This window comes from Cynocephalus volans, chromosome 4, assembly GCF_027409185.1.
Source record: "Cynocephalus volans isolate mCynVol1 chromosome 4, mCynVol1.pri, whole genome shotgun sequence".
Lineage (NCBI taxonomy): Eukaryota > Metazoa > Chordata > Mammalia > Dermoptera > Cynocephalidae > Cynocephalus > Cynocephalus volans.
Window position 1 is genome coordinate 130,284,034 of NC_084463.1, and position 25,802 is coordinate 130,309,835.

A 25,802-nucleotide genomic window follows, 5' to 3' on the forward strand; every position below is an offset into this window, starting at 1 on the left:
ACATTGACTTATTCGATCTTCCTGTGCTGGAAATAAAGTAAATTTTGCTTTGGAGAACCCATTTGATTTACATTGTTGAATAGCATTTTCAGTTTTAAGAATTTATAAATTATTTACCCAGTAAAAGCTCCTTAAAGGTCAGGCTTCTATCCCCACGTCAGGGCTAGACACATAGTACTCAATAAATATTTATTAGTTTAAATTTCGGTTAAATTGAATTTAGATCAGAGATAAAATAACAAGAATAAAAAAAGAAATCAGACTATGAGCCCCTTCCTTCATCTGGCCTAGTATCCAGCACATAATAGGCTCTCAATAAACATTTTCTGAATGAATAAAAATCAGTAAATTAAGATAACGATCAATTACTTACTCTAATGCCTTTTGGCTAATTGTATATAAAATATTCACGCTCACTTAGAAAAATACATCAGTAACATCCAATCCTGCCAACTGTTTTCCCCCTATTTGCTTTTAGCATGTTCAATTTTCCAACTTCTGATAATGCCTCCTTATTCTAAATTCAAAGTTATTGATACACGTCTTATTTTTATGGCACATTTGTGATAGCAAGTTGGCAATTTATTTATCTATAAAATGATACTAGGAAGGTAATTTTCAACCTGATTTAGATGACTTGAAAAAGTGTATGTGAATATGTATGTAATACAGTATGCATATATCACTCACATAAAGTTAAATATTACCTTTCATATATATGTTTACATTTGTATTTTTGAAATACTGAAGGAAAACAAATATCAGTGTTCAGGTTAATCTATGAGCCTAACTTAGATGAGTAGCTTCGCCCTATTACCCTTATCCTAAGTCTTTTTAACAGACACGTGATATGCTAGTCTGTGTCCAAGCTCACCTACAATTTCTTTTCTCAAAAGACAAGGCACATCTGCCACCTGCTCTATTCCGTGTCCCAGCAACAACTGTCGAGCAGCATAAAGATTGATTATCAGTCAAAAACCATTGCACAACACCAGATTTTGGTGGGTTAAGCTTGCTGATCCAGCAAGAGATGGTGTGAAATTTTCAGGAGTGTGTGCCAACATTTTGGTGCTAAAAGAACAGCAGTGCATGTCACAGTGAAACACAGCCAAAGATATGCAGACAAAGCAGAGAAGTTTTTGTCCTGCACTTGGCTTTCAAAAAGGATAAAAGAGGGAAAAAAAAGTAGGAGGAAATTAGTTTGTACATTTAAAAATCATCCTCCAGGCTTCGTCATGTATGTAACATTGTGATTTTAGGCACGTGTGTCCAAGACATTTTCTTCTTAGTTTAGCTATAAATAATTTTTATATATCTTTTCTACAATAGCATTACTTATATGAAAGACAAATATTTCTTATTAATAAAAATAATCAAGGATCTTAATGAAGTAATCATTCACAAATACCCCAATTTTAAAAAGTCACAGAAATGTATTCATCCACTAAGATTAATGTTTTTATGTAAGTAAATGATCCAATGAATACAAAATAAAGGCAGCCATATTTTAAAACTAAAGCAAAATTTGAAAAATATATGGGTCTACACGATCACATAGGTAATTTGTAATGAGTATTATAGCAACAAGTTTCTTTACAAGGACCAAATTATCTTGAACTTTCTATTGAATTCAAGAAATTACTTATTTCTTGATGATCAAGTATTACCAAAGACATAGAAATCCTAGTATCATTTTATACAATAACATTAATAGAAGAGGGATTTTCATCACCTCATCTATAATGAACTCTAGAATTACTTTTCTTCTGCTTATGCAATTACTGCCTAGACTTGCCTTTGATTCAGCAGCTTTACAGCAGTTGCAGAAAAAATTACTTCTAATAAGGTATAAAAAGCATTGGGGAGTATAGCAGTTAAACACACTGACTTTTTATGGCAAAGTCCTTATTTAAATCTGATTACCATATAAAGCACTTGATAACAAACTCTGGGTACAACATGCTTGGAAGAATATTCTTAGATAGGGGCACTTTTATTTCTCTCTTAAAATGTATTCTTTTGCACTGAGGAAAGAAAAAAAATTTTTTTTAACTTTAGAAAATCTTTACGTTTCTGAAATGTTATAAACAATGGACTTTCAAAAAAATCTTACTTGAAAATACGCCTAAGATTATGTATATACATTTTAAGATTAAAAAAATTCAAACTGCAGCATTTACCTTATGAAAAATGTTATTAGGAGAATTACATGTATGTAAGAATTATATGTTCATCACTGGCTACATTTTCTTAATTATGTTAATGCCATATGAAAAAAGACCAAGAGTAAATGAATAAATGTTACTTGAAGCTTTGGACTATTTTCTGAGAGAAAAAGTCTAATGAATTATGTCTGTTGAGTGTCAAAGAAACTAAACAGTAAATTCAATAATCTCTGATTTAATTTATTATATTTTCACCATTTAACCTCCTGCAGGCTCCCTAATGTCTATTCAGATCTATATTAAATTAAGCACCAATGCTAATGAAGGGCAATAAACGTGGCTGTCAGTGGATTTTTCTTTCATTAAGCACATTATCCTCTTACTGAGCTGTAAATGCGTAAACATTAGTTTTGTTAAACCATGCAAAAAAGACAGGATGAAAATCATTTTTTAATTGCACCCCTTAAGCAATTTACTGTCTGTTGGGGTAGAGTATATATATTTTTTTCTTTTTTACCTTTAATTTTTTTGAATGGATCTAAAAAGGGTTCTCCCATTGAAACATAAACGTCGGCTTCATGGGGTATATCTTCAGGTTCAAGGGCTTCCTTGCCGTCTGCCAAGAACACTCGTCGTGCAGCCATGTTCAGATTCAGCTTTTCCGTGCACTCTTCCAGCAACTAGAAAAAAGCAAGAGGTAAGACGAAGTAATTTATGACAAAGAAAATAACACATTTCCTCCTAACAAAAGCTTTTAATGATTGAAACAGAAACCCACTGGAGTCACTTGCCAAGTACAGTAACTTGACCAATATAGTTATTTTCTAGCAGTTGAAAATATGGAAATTAAAGGTAAATCACAGCACTAAGAATATCTAATGATTGTCTAATGTTAATACTTAAATGACCTGTCATTGTAATAACACTACATGATAGAATATCATTATATCTGTTTAATTAAGTACACTATTTATATATCGATTAAAAAAAAGAAAAGGAGTGAAATGCCTTGAGATCTATGTGTACAGAAGTAATTTACAGATTCAGACTCCTAAAAAGAACATCTTAACACAATAAATGTCATCTTTTTCATTTTTTATATTATAAAGAGAGTAAAGCAAAAAATAAAGCACTGAAAGCTTTGGAACATTAGTTACCAAGGTGATGGTTGGTACAGTAACTTTGACAAAGACTGTTCTAGATCCATTTTTGTAGGCTGTTACTTTAATCACTCTTGGTTGAAGTTTGTGTCTTTGAGACAATTTATGCCAGTTCTGGGCTGACTGAAATTTTAAAGAAGAGAACTCTGCAACGCTGAAGGAAAAAAACACAAAAATTAGTGCACATTAATTAGTAAAAACTTTCCAATAAATATTATCCTGGATTTCTTAACAGACAGAAGCCCTAAAGATTATTCCTGTATATATAAATACTCCCTAACAAAACTTTTTATAGGATAAGATTGTCACTATCTATTTAAATATTCAAAAAAAAATTAAAACAGGATAAGTTCACCAAAACTGCTCATGTAAAACACATATCTCAGAATAAATCATTTTTATCATTTTACTTATAAAACACAATAACATTCATTTTTTAAAAATCATATACATATCTGACAAATTATATGTGTGTGTGTATATATATCTGCTACATTCTGATAGCAAAAAAAAAAAAGGTAATATTTTCATGAAATAGTAAATGGCTAAGATTTTCCCCAAGTTTTGATATTTATCAAAGTTCTTTGATTTTTTTTTTTTTTTTAAGATTTGAAATTCAAATACATTATAATGAAAATTTTGATTCTAAAGTTAATTGTATTGCCTTCATTTCAAATTGTTTGGGGCAGTAAGAGTTAAGAAGATTTCTAAGTTTTGTCTTCAGGCAAAACTAGTTTTGATCTTTATTATTTTCTCAGCAAAACTACACAGTAAATTGACTAATATGTCATTTTGACTTTATAATTCTTTTAAAAAAAACATGTTTGTGAATGCCATAAAAGCAAAGTAAACATTTAAAAATAAAAACTCGGGTACATTAAAATCACAATATATCCACATATTCAAACATCTGAAATAATGGGAATATCAGTTTCTTGGTTTGATTTTTGGTTTTACCATCATTTTCTTCTCTTCACGAACTCTCAGTTAACAGTTTATAAAAACAATCTTAATGTGAAAACAATTTACAAACTGGTTTTATAGTAAGTTCATTTCAATTCTATTCTGTTTTAAGATATTGGTTAATTATCAAAAGAACATACTTCTATTTTTAAATAAATATCCTGTAAACAAAGGTATTTCATGGTCATAGCCTAATCCTGCTTCAGACATTCTTTCAGAGTTCCAGATTACCCAGGTCGAAATATATCTCCTGTTTTCCACAGCATAATTAGGAAAATTCTACTCTGGCGCTTTCAAAGAAAAAAATAAACAAACCAAACAAAAACAGAAACAAAACCCTAAAGATGTGTTATAGTATTTTAGTGTCTGAAATAGTCACATTATAAATTCTGCTCAAAGGAAAGAGCTTCGACAATCAGTTAAAAAGAACAGAGAACAGCTTTGATTACCTCAGTTGACCCACTGGAGCACTGACAGGTCTGTTTCTCTTGGATACTGATATAAAACAAGAATTGTTTTTACTGTTTGATTTGTAGCTATCTAGGTCTGATATTTCATCATGGCTGTGATCTGATGCTGTTTGATGTGTGGAGCAATCTTGAAGTCCTGACCCTCCTGATATTGCTGCTGAATGCAAAAGTCTGTGGGGGCCAAACTGAGGCTGCAAATAATCGTCAGTAGTTTTAATAACTGCTTTTGCCGGGGATGACATATACTCCCTGAAAGAAACAATGTGTGGAAGAATACAATGAATTGATTTGCAATCACTTTTTAACAACTACCATGTAACAACTAGTTGTATGCTAAATACTAGTCAGAATACTACACACTTAACCATTTCAGTATTTTGTTTAATGCTTACAATATACCTGGGAAGTGGGTACTCTTTTTATCTCCATTTTACAGATTTAAGAAATTGAGGCTCAGAAAGGTTAATTAACTTGGCCAGTGTCACATAGTCAGTAAATGACAGAGTGTGAATTGGAACCCAAGCCTGTCCTAAAATAAAACCCACATTTATAACCATTAATGTTTGTTTACTTAATTAAACTTAAGAAGAAAGCTCGTGTAATACTTGCAATAATGTAAGTAAAATTTTTAAATTCTCAGATTCACTTTTTATTAAATGCGAGCACTCTCTTAAGTATTAGGAAATACAAAAACAAGAGATGTGGGTCCTACTCTCAAGAAACTTGCAAACTATCCCCCTATAAAGAACATATCTTAAATAAACCATTTGGAACTGTGGGTGTGTATCAACATTAAACGCAAAAAGAATTCATTGAAGACCATGTTAGCATGGATGGGAATGAACTTGGTAAATTCTTCACAGCAGACCTGGGTTTGGGGTGATAACTCATCCTACTTTGTTCAGGACTGTTCTGGTTTTGACACTGAAAGTCATACATCCCAGGAATTCCCTCAGTCTCAAACTGAGACAATTGGTCACCTTACCTGGTATTTAAGCTGGAAGAGTAGCATTTAGATGAACTATGATGTGTGAACAGGGGACCCTATGACCTGGGATGATATGTAAATTTATGTACATACCAAATTAGGAAGACAGAATATGTATAGAGTTTTTTGATATAATAAAATTAAACAAGCTTCAACATGTTTGAGAATATAGAGCTGTGTGATGATCAGGCATAGAGGATAATTGTTGTTGTTGTCATTACATGTTTCTATCCAAGTCTGCCCTGCACTGAGTATAATACTGGGGAAAAGAACGGCCTCCCCTACACTCTGAGGATCCTCTCAGGTTCAGTGCTGTGGCAGACAGCATCTTGAAATCATAACTGGACTCTAGTTCTGGCAAAGGTGGGACCTCTCTTCAGACCACCTGAGCTACTCAGATTTTGACAGAGGTGGTGAATGGTGGCATGTGCCAGCAGTCATGTCACAATGGAAGTGTTTCTACAGTAACAGCAATTGAGTTGCACATGGTCTACAAGCTCTTCAACCTGGGGGAAGAGCAGAAAACACCAGAGGAAAGATTCACAGATCTCATGAACAGTTCCTAGTTCCCAATAAACAGTTATTCAGAGAGCAAATTTTCATGTAAAAAAAATGGAATTCCGTACTTACAAGCAGAATGGGGTGTCTTTTTTTAATGAATGCATTTTGCTTATTGTCAAATATTTTTATAAATGTACTAACAATTTTAATGTAATATTCCATTATTCCACAGCCACAAAGCAAAAGGTTTTTATTTTTCCATATTCCAAAGTTTAACCATATTATAACTTCAGTTTTATACTTTGCCTTTTTTTACTTAACACTGTTTCCTAACCATTATTCATGTTGCCATATGGTCTTGATAGATTTTTTACTGGAATGCAATATTTTCTGAACTATATTTTGCTTTTCTCTACCTAGTCATGGACGGTTTTCTGTCATTTTTATCTGCCTAGCATATCTTCCCCGTCTTCTGGTAATAGCACTTGCATCCATTTGGAAAACTCTCCATCACCAACCCTTCCCAACTGCACATGATTCTGGTAAGGTTAGGACAATAAATTATATGACATTCACGTGGTAAATGGTAAAAGGAATTAAATTAAAACATATGTTTGACCATATATTTATTTATTATCTGTTTTTTTCTAGTAAATTATTTCTAAAAGGGGGAAAATAGCAGTTTTCCATGTTAAAAAGTCATTATTGGCCCACTATCTCCAGTCTTCAGCTTTGATTTGTTTATCAGCATTGATGACAGGTGTGCAGTAGCTCTTGCACATTCTCAAGTTCTTTCTTATAACAATTGATATGTGCTTCCTAGTTGGTAGGTGCATGAGAGGATGATCACGTAACATAGCAAAGCTAACTTGTCCCACATGGGAATTGACCCCATACACTTGGTTTGTTAAATTAATGCTGAAACTGAGGGTATTAGGATCACTCAGCTTTAAAGGACACACACTTGGGTTTCAGGTGATAAGGCTGATTACCACAATACACAGAGAGTTAAGAATCTAAATAAAACCACTTTAGCAGTGCAAAAGGGAATTGGAAGGCAATTCATGGCTATCCAGAATATACTACTGACCTAACAACAACTCTAGTAGACTACCGTGTTTTTTGACTTGGCAACCTCATCTCTCCTTCTGTCTACCTGCTTCCTTTTCCTACATCATTTTTATCTGGCTTACCTCTATCCTCCTCCTCACTTCTTATGGCTTCTGCTAACTTCCTTTTATGTCTCCCCACTTCTACACTACATTACTTTCTGCAGTCTCTGTCTTCTCTGCAGTTTCTGTCCTCAAAGAGCTTAATTTCATAACTACCCAGTATAGGACACTCCTCTTGGGTAGAACTCTCAAGCCAGGCAACATAAGCTACTGGCAAGCCTGCATTTGAGAAAATAGCTGTCAGTGGCCCAGACAGCTATGGATAGGACAGGGGGATAAAATACAGAGGAGGCAGGGTAAGATAGGCTCTTGGATGACTCCCAAATGAGGAAAACATAATTGGCAGGGGACTTGCATGGCCTATCTAGTATACTAAGATAAGCAGAGACACTGTATATTGGTTGACTAAAAAAATACTCACTAGGGCCGGCCCCATGGCTCACTCGGGAGAGTGCGGCACTGGTAGCACCGAGGCCGCGGGTTCGGATCCTATATAGGCATGGCCGGTGCGCTCACTGGCTGAGTGTTGTGTGGACAACACCCTGCCGGGGGTTGTGATCCCCTTACTGGTCAAAAATAAAAATAAAAATAAATACTGAAATACATCATAGAATTAAGTTTCTGCCAGAAATGTTTAAATTTAACAACTACTGAAATGCTTCTCTGATTCTTCTGATTATTTTAATATTAGTCATTCATTTCTAATCACAGAGGAACATAAGATTGCAGGCCCAGTCTCTGGACCATCTGGCTCAATGTTTTGTTGTCAATGTTGGCCAAAAGGGATGTGGGTTATATAACAACTTTATGTATTATAACTTTATGAATATATAACATATATATGTTCTATTTCTCTGGAGAACCTAGACTAATATACTTACTATTTGTTTTCTGTTTTTCCTGTAAGTTCTATGTTCTTTTTCATTCCACTTGACTTCTTTTAGATTAAAAAATACATTTTTATTATTTCATTTTCCCTTCTATTAAGTTGTATGCTATACATTGTTTAACTTTTTATTTTTACTGGTTATACTAGTTATTACAAAATGAATCTTTGTCTATTAAGATTTAATAAAAATTACTCATTTATTACTTTCCAGACAATGCAAGAACCTTAGAAGACATTATTATCCATTTTATTGCTGCTTCTTTCGGCTGGCGAACATTGCCTTTTTATTCCCTTTTTCATGGATAGATGTACCTATCTTTCATGGCTCCTGATTTAATGCACGGAGCTCAGCTCCAAAATTCTGCTTTGCTTGGACTTGACATTTGGCATCCTGTCCTCCCTGTGCTTCTTGTGAATTGTTAATTGTGTAAATTTTACATTATAATTTATTTTAAGAGCTACATTTTGTTACAGCTGTCTTTTATAAAATTCAATAAGTTGTATGCTTGGACTTTGTCTTTTCCAACTGATACTGAATTTAGTATAGTGCTGTGGTCACTTTTATTTACTGGCTCATCTGTGGTCTCCATGGACAAGAATAATTTCTTTCCGTGTAGATTCGTAAACCAATTGTTCTAGCAATTTTTTTTTTGTCCTAAAAAAACAAATCTCAGCTTATCCTCACCTACTGTTAAAGCTTTCTATAACATTCTGGAAACTGAGCTAACTTTATAACAGAGATTTTCTTTTTAACATTTCTGTGTCAGTAGTATTATCTTTTCCTGGAAGTCTGTGATATGTCTGTACTCCAAATTTTTCATTATTTCTGTAAATAATTCACATATAAACAGACTTCAAGTAGTTCCTTCTTCGGTAAGATTTCTATGCCACCCTGATATACAGGAATGCATTTCCTCCCTGTACATCCACACCTGCCCTCATAGATTTGACAGCTGGAATTATCATATCGCATTGATTATCTCTTATCTAAAATACTATTCCTAATTCCTGTCAAACATTCCTATTCATCATTGAATTATTTACTCTTTAACCATTATAGAAGCATTTTTGTTTTTCAGCCTGGAACCTCAATTCCACTGCGCTGGGTTAACATAAGAACTGAGGTTACCAGAGGTGGGAAAGGGGAGGGGGGGTTAGCAAGAAATTGGTAAAGGGTCACAAAAAATGATTACATTGTGTAATGTTGAATATAATAATTATCCTCATTTGAGCATCACATATTGCACACAGGAACTGATATTCAACATGGTACTCCACAGATATGTACAGTTATATTTCAATAAAAAATAATAATAAAAGAACGTCAATCACATTACTTCAGAAATATACCTCCTTAAAAAAATCAATCTTTTTATCTATCTACCTACCTACTTACCTACTATCTACTTCTCCGTTTTCTTAGTTTTCTATTGCTATGCAACAATTTACCACAAACTTAGTGGCTTAAAATAACACCTATTTATTATCACACTACTCCCATGGGTCAGGAGTCCAGGCAAAGCTTAGCTGGATCCTCTGCTCAGGATCCCACAAGGCTAAAATCAATGTGTGAGCTGGGGCTGCTGTCTTATCTGATGCTCAGGGTCCTCTTCCAAGCTCACTCAGGTTGTTGCCAGAATTCGGTTTCTGACAGACGTTGAACTCATAGTGACGATCATCTTTTTTGAAGCTAGCAGTCGCTTAGCTCCCTGCCTTCTGTCTCTGATCTCTCTCATTTAAGAGTTTATCTGATTAGGTCAGGCCCATCCAGGATAATCTCCCTTTTGATTAACTTAAAGACACTTGATTATGTGCCTTAACTCTATCTGCAAAAATCTCCTCTCCTTTGCCATATAATGTAACCTAATCATGGAGATCATATCCCAGTATGTTTACAGGTCCTGCCCACACTCAAGAAGAGGAAATTATACAGAGCATGTACACCAGGTAGTGGAAATACTGGAAACCATATTAAAATTCTGTCTTCCACAGCAGCTATATAGTTATCCAGTTTTTATTATCCACTTTTTATGCCCAATTTAGATATAGATATTTTATTTTCTGGAAAACTCAAATGCAATTACTTAAGACTAAATTTTGTCATTATTCAATACTGAGATATTAAAAAGAATGTGCCCAGGTTCTGACAGCAAATCCAAAGAGGCAAATAAAAAAATGCTTTGAGAAGTGGCAATTTTATTAAAATAAATTACATCCTAAAGTGAATATTTTAAAGGACAAGCAGGGCATTCACTTAGATGTAAATGTTCTGATATGTTTTTTTCAAAAACATCAGTTGCATTTCTTCTGAATTATGGTTTGTGGTCAGTAATTGGTAAAATATTACTTTTTTAGCAATTTAAATCATTCTTTAGGAATTAGGTCATAAAAAGAACAAATATGTGTGTGTGTATATATATATAAAATATATATTTAAGGATTTTATATGTGCTTGGAGGATGAGGTAAAACATGTCAAAATTTATTGATTAAAAACTACCATTTAATTAAAAACTAAAACTTTAGGTAAATTAATCTTTTAAACAATTTATACACAGGATATAATGGATATGATAAATTACAGAATTACAATGTTGAATAGCATGTTAAGAGATTAACTAAGACCTTCTCCTTAAACAGTACTATATCTCATCCATATTAGGCTTTTATTATATTCAAAAAGATTATTGGGGATAGATCTTAATACACTGTGGAATTTACAACCCCCTTCATATTCTAGGCTAGTATTTAATTATACTTACTCTCTGAGATTTTCTTTAAATCTAATTTACAATTTTTGCTTCACAAAGCAACAACTAAGTAAAGATGTGAAGTCTAAAAATATAAACATATATGCTTAGAAGAGTATAGAAAAAGCAGATAAATAGACTATAATAAGAATTAAAGAGATGACTCTTGTTTTGATGAGAGCGATTTTTCTTCTCATTTCCTCTCGAATAACATTAGTGATCTTAGTGGCTTTTTATAGCAATTCGAGGAATACTCCTAATAAAGTCATACTTCTCAGTCTCACAGTGAAGGATTTCTAACAACTGGAGCAGCACATTGGCCCCTGTAATATCCCTCAGCTATAACTGTATCACATCGGCTTCTATAGTTCTTATCTGTATGCCTTTTTACCAGTAGTGTTCACTCATCTAATGTACACACATTCCTGTACTTCCTCAGGAAGTAACTGTTTAATAAATGTTAATCTGAATTCAGGACTTATATTTTCTAGAACCCCTTCCATAATAACAACAATTGTCTAGTGGAAGAGAGAAATGTTAAACAAATATAAATTTATGATTACTGACTGTGATTGACTGTGAAGAAAAGGTCTTGGTTACCACAGGAGAAATTCACGGTTTAGGGACATAGAGAAGTCCTCATCAACACAGTTAAGCTGACAAAACACGAGAGGAGTTAATGCCACCAGATCTTAGTCATTCTTTATTCTAAATTATTCCCCTAGGTCCTATATATAAATTGATATACTGTTTTTCATACTGCTGTTTGCACTGTTGTTTGTTATGTGATTGCAGATGGATTTCATATCCCACTCTTTAAGCGTAAAGTCTTTGTTTTGCATCTTTTACACTTCCATAGGAACTCAACCAGTGATTGATATACAGGAATTATTCTTTGACAATTATTACATTGTGCAAAAATGTGTTATAAAAAATGCCATTCACAAGAAACAAATACAATTTAAAAAATAAAGTATAATAAAGCTGAAACTAAGAGTTCTGCCAGGCAAAATGCTGATTATCTATCTTGTGTTCATTCCTCTCACTTTTCCTTAGATAAAAAGCCATAGTTGTGTTTTGGAACTCATCCTCCTAATATATTACAGTTATCCTCTGACCAGCTCCAGTGGGCAAATCCTCAACAGTCTAAAGGTAATGATGGTAATTCCATTTCCCTTGCCCCTGGCAGGTTAAGCAATCAGCTCGTAATCTAATTTTGGTCAAACAGACATGAGGAGAAATCTTCTGGGGAAAGGTTGTTTTGCCCCAATAAAAAAGAGATATAAGTGAGTAAACATCCATCTTCTTTACCCGGACATTGTTGAGTAAACATGTGATGAGCCATCTTACAGGCAAGAGGGGTCAAGCCAAAGGATCGAGCCAATATTCTGAGAATGGCAGAGGGAAAGATACAGGAGCCAGACTCTTTGATAACACTGCTAAACCACTGAATTTAACCCTAGAATTACTCCATCTCTGAAGTTCTTCTTATGTGAGATAATGAATGGTCCTCATTTCTTTCAGCCTGTTTCAGTTGTGTTTTCTGTTACTTTCCACTCACATTACCCTAACTTAGACCATCAGCTTTCCACTACCTGCACAAAGAAAACTGCATTAAATTTAAAGCACATTTAATGTAATGTAATTAATAATTCGAATTACATTTGCTTTAGTTTTACTAATGTGGAATTCATTTCATGATGAGATAAAATATAAACTAATCTGGTATTTTCTAAAAATACTACTTTTACTTACTCAGGAACATTTTACCAGATATTTTAGCATAAGCATAAAATGACATGGAGATTTTATTTCCCCCTTTGAAACACAAAGCGTCCTTGGTGAATTTAGATTTCTATGGCATAAATCGGCATGTGGCTAATAATTCTATTCAAAAGTAGGAAATGTGGCTACTTCAACAGACCATGGCTCAATAACAAACATGCAGCTCTAAGTTATCACACAGTTTGGATATGAATTCAACAGTAGGATAATGACAGTTGCCAAGGATTTGTACTTGCTGTCACTTCATACTAGTGTTGCCTGTCAAAATGTCTCTTTTTCTTATATAGAAGCCATAGAATTTTTATGGATAGCAATTACTTACAATATACAATGAAATACATCAAATCTAACAACCACTCTTTAGCCCTTCATTATTTGGTAGTCTCTTTGTTAAATGTAGTCAACCATTTTCATCTAAATTATTTATTTATACTGTATATTTGACAAGCATATATTTCTTGCTTTATATTCTTATAGCATTTAAACCTTCCTGAAGAGTCTTTTTTCTTTTAATATTATCATTTGTAAAATGTATCTTTATGCTATTATCATTTTAATGGTAATTAAACTCTTTAATTGAAATATATACAAATAAGATACAAACATAAAGGAAGATGACCATAGTATGTTCAATAATAAATCATCAGTTTAAAATACTGGAATAATACCAATAAAGAAATAACCCACATACATTTAATGAATGTAAACTTCTATAAAGTCTCTGGAGAACACAAAGCACAAAGATTTTATTAAACTTAATCCTGTTCTTTCCACAGCTTTCTTAAACAAATAACCTCCAGAGATACAAATAACCTTCTAAATTGATAGATTCCCTGATAAAATGTGCTTTACACCTCATAGAAAGTGACTAATAAAAGTCATAATAATAAAAGTGAACAATTTTCCACAAATTTTATTTCCAACACCAAAAGAAAATATAATTCAAAATATCAGTAAGGGTTTTCTAATTGCTGAGCAATTTCAGGTTATTTTATAATGCATAATATGTCAAATTTGTACTAGCAACTCAATGACTGAATAATAACCAATGTATTATGTTCAAACTACATATGTACCACATAGAAGATATTCAATGTTTGTTCAATTAAACTTGTTCACTTTTGTAGAAGGAAATTCTAAACAAGAAGAACAATTTATAAGATTTGTAAGGACCTATCCGAATATAGGATTGGGAGCATAAATCATTCTACCCAAAGAAAAAAAGAATATTTTTGCTTGTGTAAAAGTACAAAGGAATAAAAATAAGGCACATCTTAAATTTAAAATTGTTGGAGGCTATAGATGTTATGTACAACTTTTTCAGAAGAAATTAAAATTTTCAAAAAGGAAGTGATCCATAGTCTTTTAACATTTTTAAAGGAAATAATATACAAATGTTTAGATCTGTAGAGATATTTTTAAAGGAAATTTATTTATTTATTTATTTTTATTATTTTTATTAACTTTTTTTTTTTAACTGGTAAGGGGATCTCAACCCCTGACCTGGTGCTGTCAGCACCACGCTCTCCCAAGTGAGCTAACCGGCCATCCCCATATAGGGATCCAAAACCGCAGCCCTGGCGTCATCAGCCCGCACTCTTCCAAGTGAGCCACGGGCTGGCCCTAAGGAAATTTATTTTTTAATTGAAACATATTGATTTTACATATTTATGGGGTCCAGAGTTATAATTCAATACATGTATACAAGGCATAATTATCAAATTAGGGTAGCTAGCAAATTCATCATCACAAAAATTTACTATTTATTTGTGATGAGAATATTTGAGCTCCTCTCTTCTAGCCATTTGAGGACATACAGTAAATTGTTAATTATAGATGCCTAGCCCTACTGTACACCACTAAAGCTTATTTTTCCTACCTAGCTGTAATTTGGTGCCTATTAACCAACTTCTCACTCTCTCCCTCTCCCTCCTCCCATTCCCAGCCTCTAGTAAACACAATTCTACTCTTGTAAAGATATTTTTTAATGTCTTGAAGGAAAAATCTGAAAAAAAATTATGAATTGAAGAAAGTATAATTTTGGGGGCAACAGAGGTCTAAAACAGTGCAAGGGTGCCTTGCTTCATTCGCTGTTGCTGTCTCCCTCTTACTACCTTTTGCCACCCATTTCACAGGGGGAATCGACAGCTCATCTTTGGAATGATGACGTTACTAAACTTAAGTTGTCCCTAAAAAACATTTGGATAGATCCAAATATTTATATTTCAAAAAAGAGTCTAAGACTCATTCCAATTATAAGTACCCAAGATAAGCAAAATTACATTAAAAAGTGACTGAATAGATTAGGTGCAGTTAATATCCTTGAAAGCAAGATTTATCTGTAAAAGAAGCAGCCTAGATAATCTACAAAAAAAAAATGTTGGTATTTAGTTTTTAAAAACTGACTTAAGTCCTCATTTAATGTATTAAAAGTAATTTGCCTCCTCAGGGAACTGTAAGAGTTGATGATATACTGAGCTGCCAGCAGGATAAAATCTACTATAACTTTCCATTATAAAAATCATGAAATTACATGCCTAATATAATTATCAGCTAAAAATCATTAAGACAAAATATTTTACATGTGGGCCAGAAAGAAATATTAATTGTTTACAACACTTTCTTAATTTAAAAATGTATTTGTAATTTGAAATCTCCTATTTCAGCATTTGGAGGTAACTTCTATGAATATGGTAGAACTGCCACTGGATACCTGTTACTAATAAACACTTGATTCTGCCAGCTGGGTCACCTAGGAATACATCAGACAACAGGTGGGCAGGCAAAGTTTCCTATTGTGCTATTCTCCTGGAAGTAGCCACAGGAATGAGGCTAAACTTTTCCAGTCATCTCACCTCCAAATGGTGAGTCATAAAATGAGAGGATCAAGACCTTCTTTGGCATAATATGCTGAACACATTTACACTGTTGGTGTTAGTTTTCTTGTGGAAGTGGGATTCTGGTACAGCAGCTTTCATTCTGTTACAAGCACATGTAGCATGGAGTGACAGCAGAGGAAAAACATTGAAGAAACACAAGAAATAAAAAAAGAGTGGACAGTGTAAATATAATAAAGGAAAATTAATGGCCTCAGATAATAACATGAAAATAAAGTGACTTGTCACTGTATGGCTACTGTAAGTGAATTTTATAGACATATATATGCCGGCACATTTTGAAAAAAATTACAGTGTGTTAATTAGTGAAGAAAAGGACAACTTCTGTAATATAAGTAAAGTAAAAGCAAATTGACTATATTTTAATAATTATTTCTGATAAAAAGACCACAAAGATGACGGCAGAAAGGTAGCAAGGAAAACAAGAATGAGACAAGAAAAGTTTTAACCTCAATCAGGGGGAAAATGTCTTTACTCATAGAAAAAAATTGCCTTTCTCTGATAAACAAATTAATGCCAACAGATCTTAGATTACCATTAGCCTTTATGGACCTGACCCTTTTCAGGTTGAAACTCATCATTTTCTTTGTCATGAAGTTAAAAGACCTCTGGGCATTGTCTTCCACTTTCCATTCAACTGCAACGGAAAAGGGTTACTTCATTTTCTAGGTACATCATAATCAAAGTTGATAGTAACAGGCAATAGTGACAGAAAAGTTAGGGTTCAAACAAAGATACAGAAGAAGCAGTTGAAACAAAAACTATAAAAAGCAGGCGATAGAAAATTGTCACATGAGAAGAAAGACTGTTTTATAACAAAAAGGACAAATAAAGCCAGAGTTAAAGACACTCAGAATCAAAGAAAGAAAACAAGAAAAAGAAAGAAAGAAAGAAAGAAACTGTTTAAAACTGAATAAATGAAAGTACATTTATCTCTGCAAGAAAGAAAAATAAAGTAGCTAAAAATGCACAAAAAATAGAATAAAATGTGGATGTGATATTACTTTGAAGTAGAAAATTGGGAAAAATAAATGCTAAAGGCAACAAAAAATATGCAAAAACCACATTATGTTAGAATCAGCATTTGTATAAAGGAATACCTAAAAATCCTAGTTAGAATTTTTTTCATTTTTTATTGGGAAGAACTCTATCATGAGTGACTTGTGTCTCAACAATATAGCATACAGGATATTCATTTTCTTAAAAAATAATCTAGCCATAGAGTGAGTACACCATGTAAAAGACCTTGTATGCCTGCTAATATGCACGTATAGCTCAGGGGAATAAAGTAAAACAAAGATTAGCTGAAAGTCTACATTTCGGTTTCATCTCAATCTAGTGACACCAACAGAATAAAATAAGCAAACACTCAAACTTTTCTAGGAAATAAATATGATCTAGCATTTCTATAAGGAGGTTAACATAATCCCTAATTTATGAATAATTTCTGTGATGCTCTTAAAGTCTCAGTTTTCTATTTATGTTAACATAAAGACTACGGCATCGTATTTCTCCAGACAATAGTCTATTAACATCTGACAGACATCTTTTACTTCTTTCACTTTCTAACAGAGAAAAAAACCCAGAAAAAATACCCGTCTCCTCTGCTTTATACATCTGATAAGTTCTGTGGAGTTAGATCCATTTGGGTTCAAACAGTACCTTCTCTGCTTACTGGCCATGTGAGCTTAGTTAGATTAATTAACTTCTCCATGTCTTTCTTTCCTCTTAGGTAAGATGGAGATGTTTAGTGTACTATCTGCCTTATCTTCCTCCCATGTTTGTTTTGAGAACAAAAATGATATAATGCAGGTTAATTGCTCAGCATGGTGAGTGGCACATAGTGAACATTACCTGCCATTATTATTATCATTACGCTACCTATTCAAGTTAGACCCCAGGGATAATTTATGTTTATTGTATCATCTATCTGTTTCCTTCCCATAAAGTAGAAAAACTTGAAGGGATCTAACCCAGGCAACAACCATCATAGTTCATCACATCTCCGAGTAATTATTTATATCATCTCTACCGAATGCTGAGCAAACATTACATAGACAACTTTCTGAAAGTACTTTTATCCCCTTCAGAATTCAGTTTAAGCTGCTGAAATAATATTCTTACCTTGGTAAATCACTTGAAATATATTTGCAAGTTGTGTCCATAGTGTTCCCATCCAAGGTGCCTTCAGGGTTGCTTTGCTGTGATACTTCCATTGCTTTAGTCATGGGGAATAAAGAAGACTGAGATCGAGCTTCTCTGTGATCTTTTGCTTCTATTTTTGCCATTTTCAGCTAAGAATGATAAAGAATGCTATTTAATTTCAAATGTAAAACTGATAGAATAACGGTTACCAGAGTCTGGTAAGGCAGGGGGAAGAGGTAGATTAACAGGTACAAAGTTACTGGTAGACAGGAAGAGTAAGTTCTGGTGTTCTAGGCTGACTACAGCTAATAATATTGAATTGTATATTTCTAAATAGCTAGAAAAGAGGATCTTGAATGTAATCACCACAAAGAAAAGATAGATGTTTACCTAGGGTGGATATGCTATCCACCCTAGGTAAATCATTGCACAATATATGCAGGAATAGAAGCAACAAACTGTACCCCACAGATATGTACAATTAAAAATAATAAAAGTAAAGTGTAAAAAATACTCCTGAGTTACAAATTGAGTCTAGTCATTAATCACGATTTATTTGCCATCATGTTCTATACCATACAGCAATTGTTAAATGTGGAATTCCACTAGAAATTAACAGATATGAGAGCCTAAAGGAAGAAAAAATAAATAAATCTAAGTCTATAATTGTTATACTCCTGTTTAAGAAAGATAAAATACTAATTTGTTGCAGTATTTTAATTTTTGCTGTTTGCTAGAAAAACTGTTTATACAAGCACACTTACATGAGGAATATGTTACTGAAAAAGCACAGCACAATGTTTTGTTTTGTTTGTTTGTTTGTCTGCCCTTCATTCATTCTTTTCTGGAACTTAGCTTCCTCCTGATTCTGATGGGACTGTCAATTATGTGCCCTTGCCTTTCAGGCAGGAAAATGAGTGTCTCCAAGGCTAGCCAATCAAAATGCCCCATTCCCCAGACACAGAGACTGGTAAATCGGAGTCCTGATGAAAAAGAGAAAGTAGTGTTCTATTCTCTGGGATTGCTAACTTTAAGAACAATGTAAACTTCCACCACTGAAAATGAAGCCAAAACACATGAAAGCAGATGTGAGAAACAGAGAGAGACAGAAAGTGAGAGAGTTTCTTTAACATTTAAATCCCTGAAATGAGCTATTAAAAACATCTCGAGTTTCTAGGAACATGAGCCAATAGTTTCCTTTTTTTGCTTAAGGTAGTTTGAGTTAGGATTCTCTTATTTGCAACCTAGAAATCTTGAGTAATACACAGAAACAACCTAAAATTTCATAAGACCAAAACAATATGTGTGCCCGATATAAATAATATCAAGAAAGAATGCTATCTATCTGGCCCTTTCCAGGGTGTAATAACGCACTCACAATGCTTATAAAAATAGCTGCAAAGTCTCAACTCCGTTATTAAACCACTAAGACAAGGAGGAGTCCCCAAAGTAAGATGGCATACCAAGACTAATGAAAAGACATCACTTTTAAGGTAATAAAAAAAAATTACTTTGACCTTTTCAATTGTTGTTCTGAAATAAAAGCATTCATTCAATCACAGATTATTTATTGAGTACCTACAATGTACCTGGCATTGTTCTAGGCACTTAGAATTCTTCAGTGAACAAAGGAGAAAAAAAATGTGTGCTCTTGTGCAGCTTACACTTTAGTGGGAACAGATAATAAATAATAAACTTAATAGATAAGTAAATTGTGTAGTAGGTGATAACTGCTATGGGGAAAAAATTGATGAGGGAAAGGTAGACTGGCAGTACAGGGGTGAAGGGAATTGCAACTTCAAATAGGGTTGTCAGCATAGGGCCCACTGAGTTGGTAGCATGTGGGCAAAGACTTGAAAGAGGCAAGGGAATTGGACACTCAAATATCCAGGAAAGAATGAAAAGGCCCTAAGGTGGGATATATCTGGCAAGTGTGAAGAATAGCAAGAGTAGATAAATAGAAGACAAGGGAATGTAGTAGGATAAGGTTAGAAAGGCAATGGAGTGGTGCAGATAACATAAGGCTTTGTAGGAAACATTGTTAGGGCTTTGGGAGAATTAGAAAAAAAAAGACAATAAAAAAAAAAGACAATTTTGGCTGCTTTGTTCAGGATGCATTAAATGCATCAAAATAACTGCATTGCAATGTCCTGATTTGTGCATAGATTAATATTTTCTAATATTCGTATAAACTCTTTGTGGCAGAAACTGTCTATTGTCTGCCAATATCCATTCCTTCCTTCCTCCTATGAAACTAGAACCCTTGTTTTAACTGAGGCATACGACTGGCCAAAATAGACTATAATTTCTAGTCTTCCTTGTAGCTGGGTAGAGGCATATGAACACGGTCCGGCCAGTGGAATGTTAGTAGAAATTATCTATGCACATGAGTTTGCCCTTCTTTTTCCTTCTTTCTGCTACCTGGAATGAAGATGATGTCTGGGGCTGGATTGGACATCTTTAACTTTGATATGATGCTAAGAATGAAAGCCAGGACCCAGGGAGGATGGAAGGAGTTTGAATCTTTGACAACATGGGAGTACCTTACCAACCCTGGACTACCTTCCTCCAGTCTTTTACATGAGAAATAAATTTCTAACTTGGTCAAAATAGTCTTTAGTTTGGGTCTTTGTTACTTGCAGTTGAGCCTAATCTTGAAATTCCTGACATTCTCTTGAAATAAGTTGCTTTCAAAGAGCCTAAAATATGTGACATTGACTTAGAGCAGGGAAATGGGGAGGACACTAGGATGGTTTAATTAGAGAAGGTGCTTCTCTCTGCCAGCACTGCTCTGGTATTTCCATTAGAGACCAAAGTACTATTGGTTTTCACACTCTCCCTCCCACTTCAAGCTTCTCACAATAGGAAGCCTGAGGTTCTCTTCTGGGACTTCCTTAACAACCGCTGCCTGTTGAATTCTTTCACAGGTTGAGTCCTTCCTAATTGGGTAATGCTTAGAAATGAAAATCCAGCTGTCTATAGCAAGGCAAAATTATACGAATAGAGAGTAAATCACCTTGCAGAATGAAATCCCTTTACTGCTCTGGTGTGTTTATAATATAATCCAATTATTAAAAAATAAGATTTGCACCTAACTATCCAAAAATATCTCTCGAAATATAGCAATAGTTTTACTTTTTATGTATGCCTGTTTACACTCCTAATTTTCAGTAAAGAGATAATCATTTTATTGATGGGTGTAGTTTTTTTTCCCCCCTTGTAAAATAGTTTCAGGATGCTTTTAGTGGAATGAGTTATGTAGGTGTGAAATCATTACCATTATTAAGTACAGCACTTCTTCTGTAATGTTACTATAAAAACAGTGTCATCCTCACTAGAGGTAGAACATATTCACAGGTTAAGTAGAATATGCAGAATACAGGAGCATTTCAGATAACATTTCTGCACATTACTAATTAAATGAGAATTATTAATTAGAAATTAAAGAAATAAAAATGCGTTAATTTTGACTGATACTAAATACTATGGTATTTTAACAGAATACAGATAAAGGCATTGCCTTGTGTTTTATTAACACATGCGTAGCATGTTCACTGACTGAACACAGAAAAACCACTATTTTTTTTCTTCCTAATTCTTAACAGTTTTCCATAAAAATGTGCTCCCCTCTCATGCTCACCCGTAGATCTTCTCTTCTCCCCTTTTTTACAAAATGCATTCGAATACACAGCAGTTATCAGCCTGGACTCTGGAACCAACAGTCTCAAGGGTCTGGCATTCCTGCTGCCCACTTACTAGCTGTGTCACTTTGGACAAGTCACATAATCTCTTTGTGCTTCAGTTTCTTCATCTGTAAAATGGTGATAAGAACAGTGCCTGCCTCATAAAGCTAATGTTCTTGGCACAGGTAGGTACCATGTATCAGCTATGGAAGAGCAGAGGTTTGATGGTCGTCATGCGGGGCACTAAGTACCAAGAACAGTTCGTGAAGACTTTCCAAGGAGCATGCAAATGTTGTCTTCCATATATACGCTTTCCTAAAATATATCTGCCCAAGAAACTGCCTGTCCTAACTAGAAATTGTCCTTGGACAGTATCCATTTCTCATTTTACAAAAGCAAGTTATTCCTTTTATGTGCATTTCAAGGCCTCAAGCTAAGGGACAACTCCACAATTCCTTCAATCAAGAAATTATAAGTGCCTCCTCATCAATCTATGTCATTATTATATACACTTCTCATAAATTTTCTTTTTATGTTTAAGAGTATCAAAAATGGGGAAAAAATGTACATTTCCTCCTTTCCTGAATTGGCTATAGTTCATGATAAACAAATAGAAGATGAGAGAAAATTCTTTTTAATAAAAAAAAATCACAACTAATAAATTTAGATGGAATGAAAGAATTAGGAAATTACCATTGCACTAACTCTAATAAAATAATGGATGGATCCAGGTAATATTTGTTCAGGTAACATTTGTCATTACATGAAAGGGCAATGGGAAATTTACAAAAGATAAATCTTTCTCCTATACCATTGATTCATATTAATGTCACTGAAATAAGACAACCAGAAATTGTTTCTCCTTGTGTAATTCTACAGGAATTACAAACACAGGAACACCTATGATGCATTCTTTCCTTAAACATTGAATCTAGTCAAGTTTCTATATCTAATTTCTGGTTTATAAGAAATATGGGAGGTAGGGAAACATGTTAAATGACGCAGGGAAAACAGAGGAGGTGGAAATATTACAAATGAAAAGAGATTTAAGAATCATATCACCCAAATGCAATGCATAAACCTTGTTTAGATCCTGATTTGAACAAACCAACTTTCATAAGACATATATTTGATGACACTTGAACATGAACTGAGTACTACTTGATATTAAGGAAATAATTCCATTGAGTATGAGTAAATGGCATTGTTATGATACGTCTTTTCCATTAGATATACAAACCAAAGTATTTGTGAGTAAAATATGATTGGAGTTCTCCTTAAAATACTCCAAGAAAAAAGGAGAAGGGACAATAGGTAAAAATGGGAGAACGTTGGTGGTTGTTTAACTTGAGTAAAGAGTACATGTGAGTTTGTTTTACTATTTTCCTTTTGTATGTGTAGAACAGTCTATTATTCTATAACTTAATAGTTGTATTTCTGAGAAAATTGTATTATCAAAACTCATTTTATTAAAATACTAGTTTAGTTGGGAAAAAAAAGTGGGGAGGTTAAAAACTGACGTTCCAGGCTCTGAAGTTATTTTCCCTGTTGGAATTTCAATGATAAAGTTTATGCTTATTTATTTTGTTTTAATAGCTATAATTGCACAACTATACAAACCAAATGTTCTAGGACAAATCTAGCTGATATGGATTGAATTGTGTCCCCTAAGTTCTATGTATTAGAAGCTTGATCCTCACTGTAACTGTTAAGAGGGTGGGAAATCCTAGTGGTGGGGCTTTGAAGAGGTGATTAGATTCTGAGGACCATGCCCTAATGAATGGATTAATAATGGTGGTCATGGACGTTGTTCTTAGAGCTTTAAAAGGAGAGCATGTGAGAATGTCTCTCTCTGCTGCTTCCACCATCTGGCAATGTGATACCCTGTGTTGCTGAAACCACCCCTAAGGAAGGCCTTCACCAGATGTGTTCCCTAGACTTTGGACTTCCCAGCCTCAGAAACTGTAAGCAATAAATTTCATTTTCTTATAACAAAATACTTAAAACTGCATAATTTATAAGCTACAGAAACGGATTAATACACTACTAGCTATCTAGCTTTTGCCTTATTCTGTGCTACCAGAACTATGGTTAGCAAAATTAGTTCTTGCATATTCTTATCACTTTATTATCTTGTCATCTATTATTATGATAAACAGATCAAGCTTACTTTTAAACATAAACAAGTCTTTATCTGTTTTCCCTAAAACCGCTTTGCTAATTCCTGATACCATCATTCATCCATTTAATCAACAATTTATTTATTGAGTACCAACTATTTCCAGGCTTTAAAAAAAGAAAGACAACAATTCAATGTTGAACAATAAAATACTGTTCCTCCACTAGTTGTATTTTCATCATAAGGAATGTAAACACAATTTTAATTAACTTGTCTTATTAAAAACAATTGGACAATGATAACTGAAGTTATTACAGAAATGTCTATATTAAGATTAGAAAAAATATATACAAAATATCTCTTCTAATCTCCTATCCTTGGAATCAGCCACCATTATAATCTTGAATTTTTTTTTTAGACTTTCATCTATGATTTTATGGAGATATTCTTTTCTTTAAATAAAGATGTGACCCTATTAAGTATACAGTTTATATTCAGCTGTGTTCATATGATGAGACTATTCCTATGTTATTAAATATTTGTTGATAACATAATTTTTACTAACCATTTAATATCCTAGTTAGATGTTCCAAATGCTTCTTACTATAAATAAAGCCAAGGTTCTTATACACACATCTCTGACCATACCATTGAATAATTTCTTAAGAAGTTCTAGAAGTTAAATTCCTGGATCAAAATGTATGAACAATTTTAAGGCTATTGACATGTGTCTCCAAACTGAATTGCTTTTCAGAAATGCATCCATTTCTAAAACTACCAGAAATATTATATAAAAGCCCATCTAAGAGAACCCATTAGAAAAGTAAAATATTATTTCTTAACTCTGCCAATTATAGAATAATTTTCTAACTGGTAGTGAAAATTTAATTTTTAAAATAATCTTTGTTCAAATTTTAAAACTCATGTCAATACTCAAGGAGGAATAGATCAAGGGATAATCAGTAAGATATTATAGATTATATATTATTTTAATTCTACTTGGAAAAAAATGTTTACTTAAAAGAAGAAATTCCTAAAATATAGAAATACATTTGTTACACTTCTAGGTATTTTAAAGATAACTGAGTTCAAAATACCTAATTAGCCCAATGTCCCCTTTTCCATATACTTATGAGAACATAGCCAATTATCTTGAAAAAGGCAATTAAAATTACTATTAATAATCTTAATACTAAGACATGTTATAATTCATTTGATAATTACATTTCCCACAAAGATACTGTCAACATAAACTGTGAAACTGTAGATCCATCCTGTTTACAAGTATCAGAGACAATATGCTCACTGTTCTGTTGTACTTAAATGCCGTATTGCAGTTTTTCTTAACAGGTAATACGTGACATGAAACATGTCTGATTTTATGCTTCATAATTTCCAATTGGATGTTTAACATTTAAAAATTATATTCATGTATCACACATGTCAGAAAACAATTTAAATACTTAAACTAAGAATAATAGCAACCATGCCTTTCATTTCAAATACAAAATAGATATCTTTTGTTCATATGTGTTAAGAACCATCTCTAACCAGAAATGCAAACTATTTACATTTCCTGATTTACGTAGCTAGCATTAAGTATTTGGTCTAAGTATTCATGTTTTATATTTTTAGAAATTTGTTATGAATCAAAATATTGTCACAAAAGTATGAAAAATCAAGAGCCTACATTTCACCATTGATTCATGAGTTTTAAAAATTCACTATTTCTCTTCTTTATTCTGATTTTTGTAACAAGGAAAATAATAAATGTAATTATTTTGATTTTTAAAAACATAGTGCAGGAAAAGGTACCATTTAAGCCAGGCTGAAGCTTACATTATTTACTGCTGTTTTTCTTCAAAAATATGCATTAGAATAAATATTTTTCTAAGCAACAAAGTAAATACAATATATGGTTCTGGCATATTTATTTTTTTGAAAAGGTGCTCTGAATCTTAGACAACATAAATACTAGGCAGTGTGGTGGTTGCCATAGTAACAAGTAAATAGGAGCATACAAATACATGCAATTTTTCAAATGTATCCACTTTTTTCATAAATATGCATATTTTAAAGGTAAAAGATTATTCAACTCTTGCTTTCCCCTCCCTTT

The 25,802-nt window shown here is 33.2% G+C and overlaps 1 protein-coding gene across 1 annotated transcript in view; it reads right to left on the reverse strand.

Moving 5' to 3' along the window:
• Positions 1–25,802, reverse strand: part of DCDC1 (doublecortin domain containing 1) — a 451,490-nt gene that overhangs the window by 416,670 nt on the left and 9,018 nt on the right. Inside the window, exons 2-5 of the mRNA XM_063095688.1 lie at positions 17,864–18,033; positions 4,738–5,007; positions 3,323–3,479; positions 2,683–2,845 (exon numbers count right to left, since the gene is read on the reverse strand). Of these exons, the coding sequence (XP_062951758.1) occupies positions 2,683–2,845; positions 3,323–3,479; positions 4,738–5,007; positions 17,864–18,027 (754 nt within the window). The 5' untranslated portion in view covers positions 18,028–18,033. The remainder of the gene's footprint in view (positions 1–2,682; positions 2,846–3,322; positions 3,480–4,737; positions 5,008–17,863; positions 18,034–25,802) is intronic.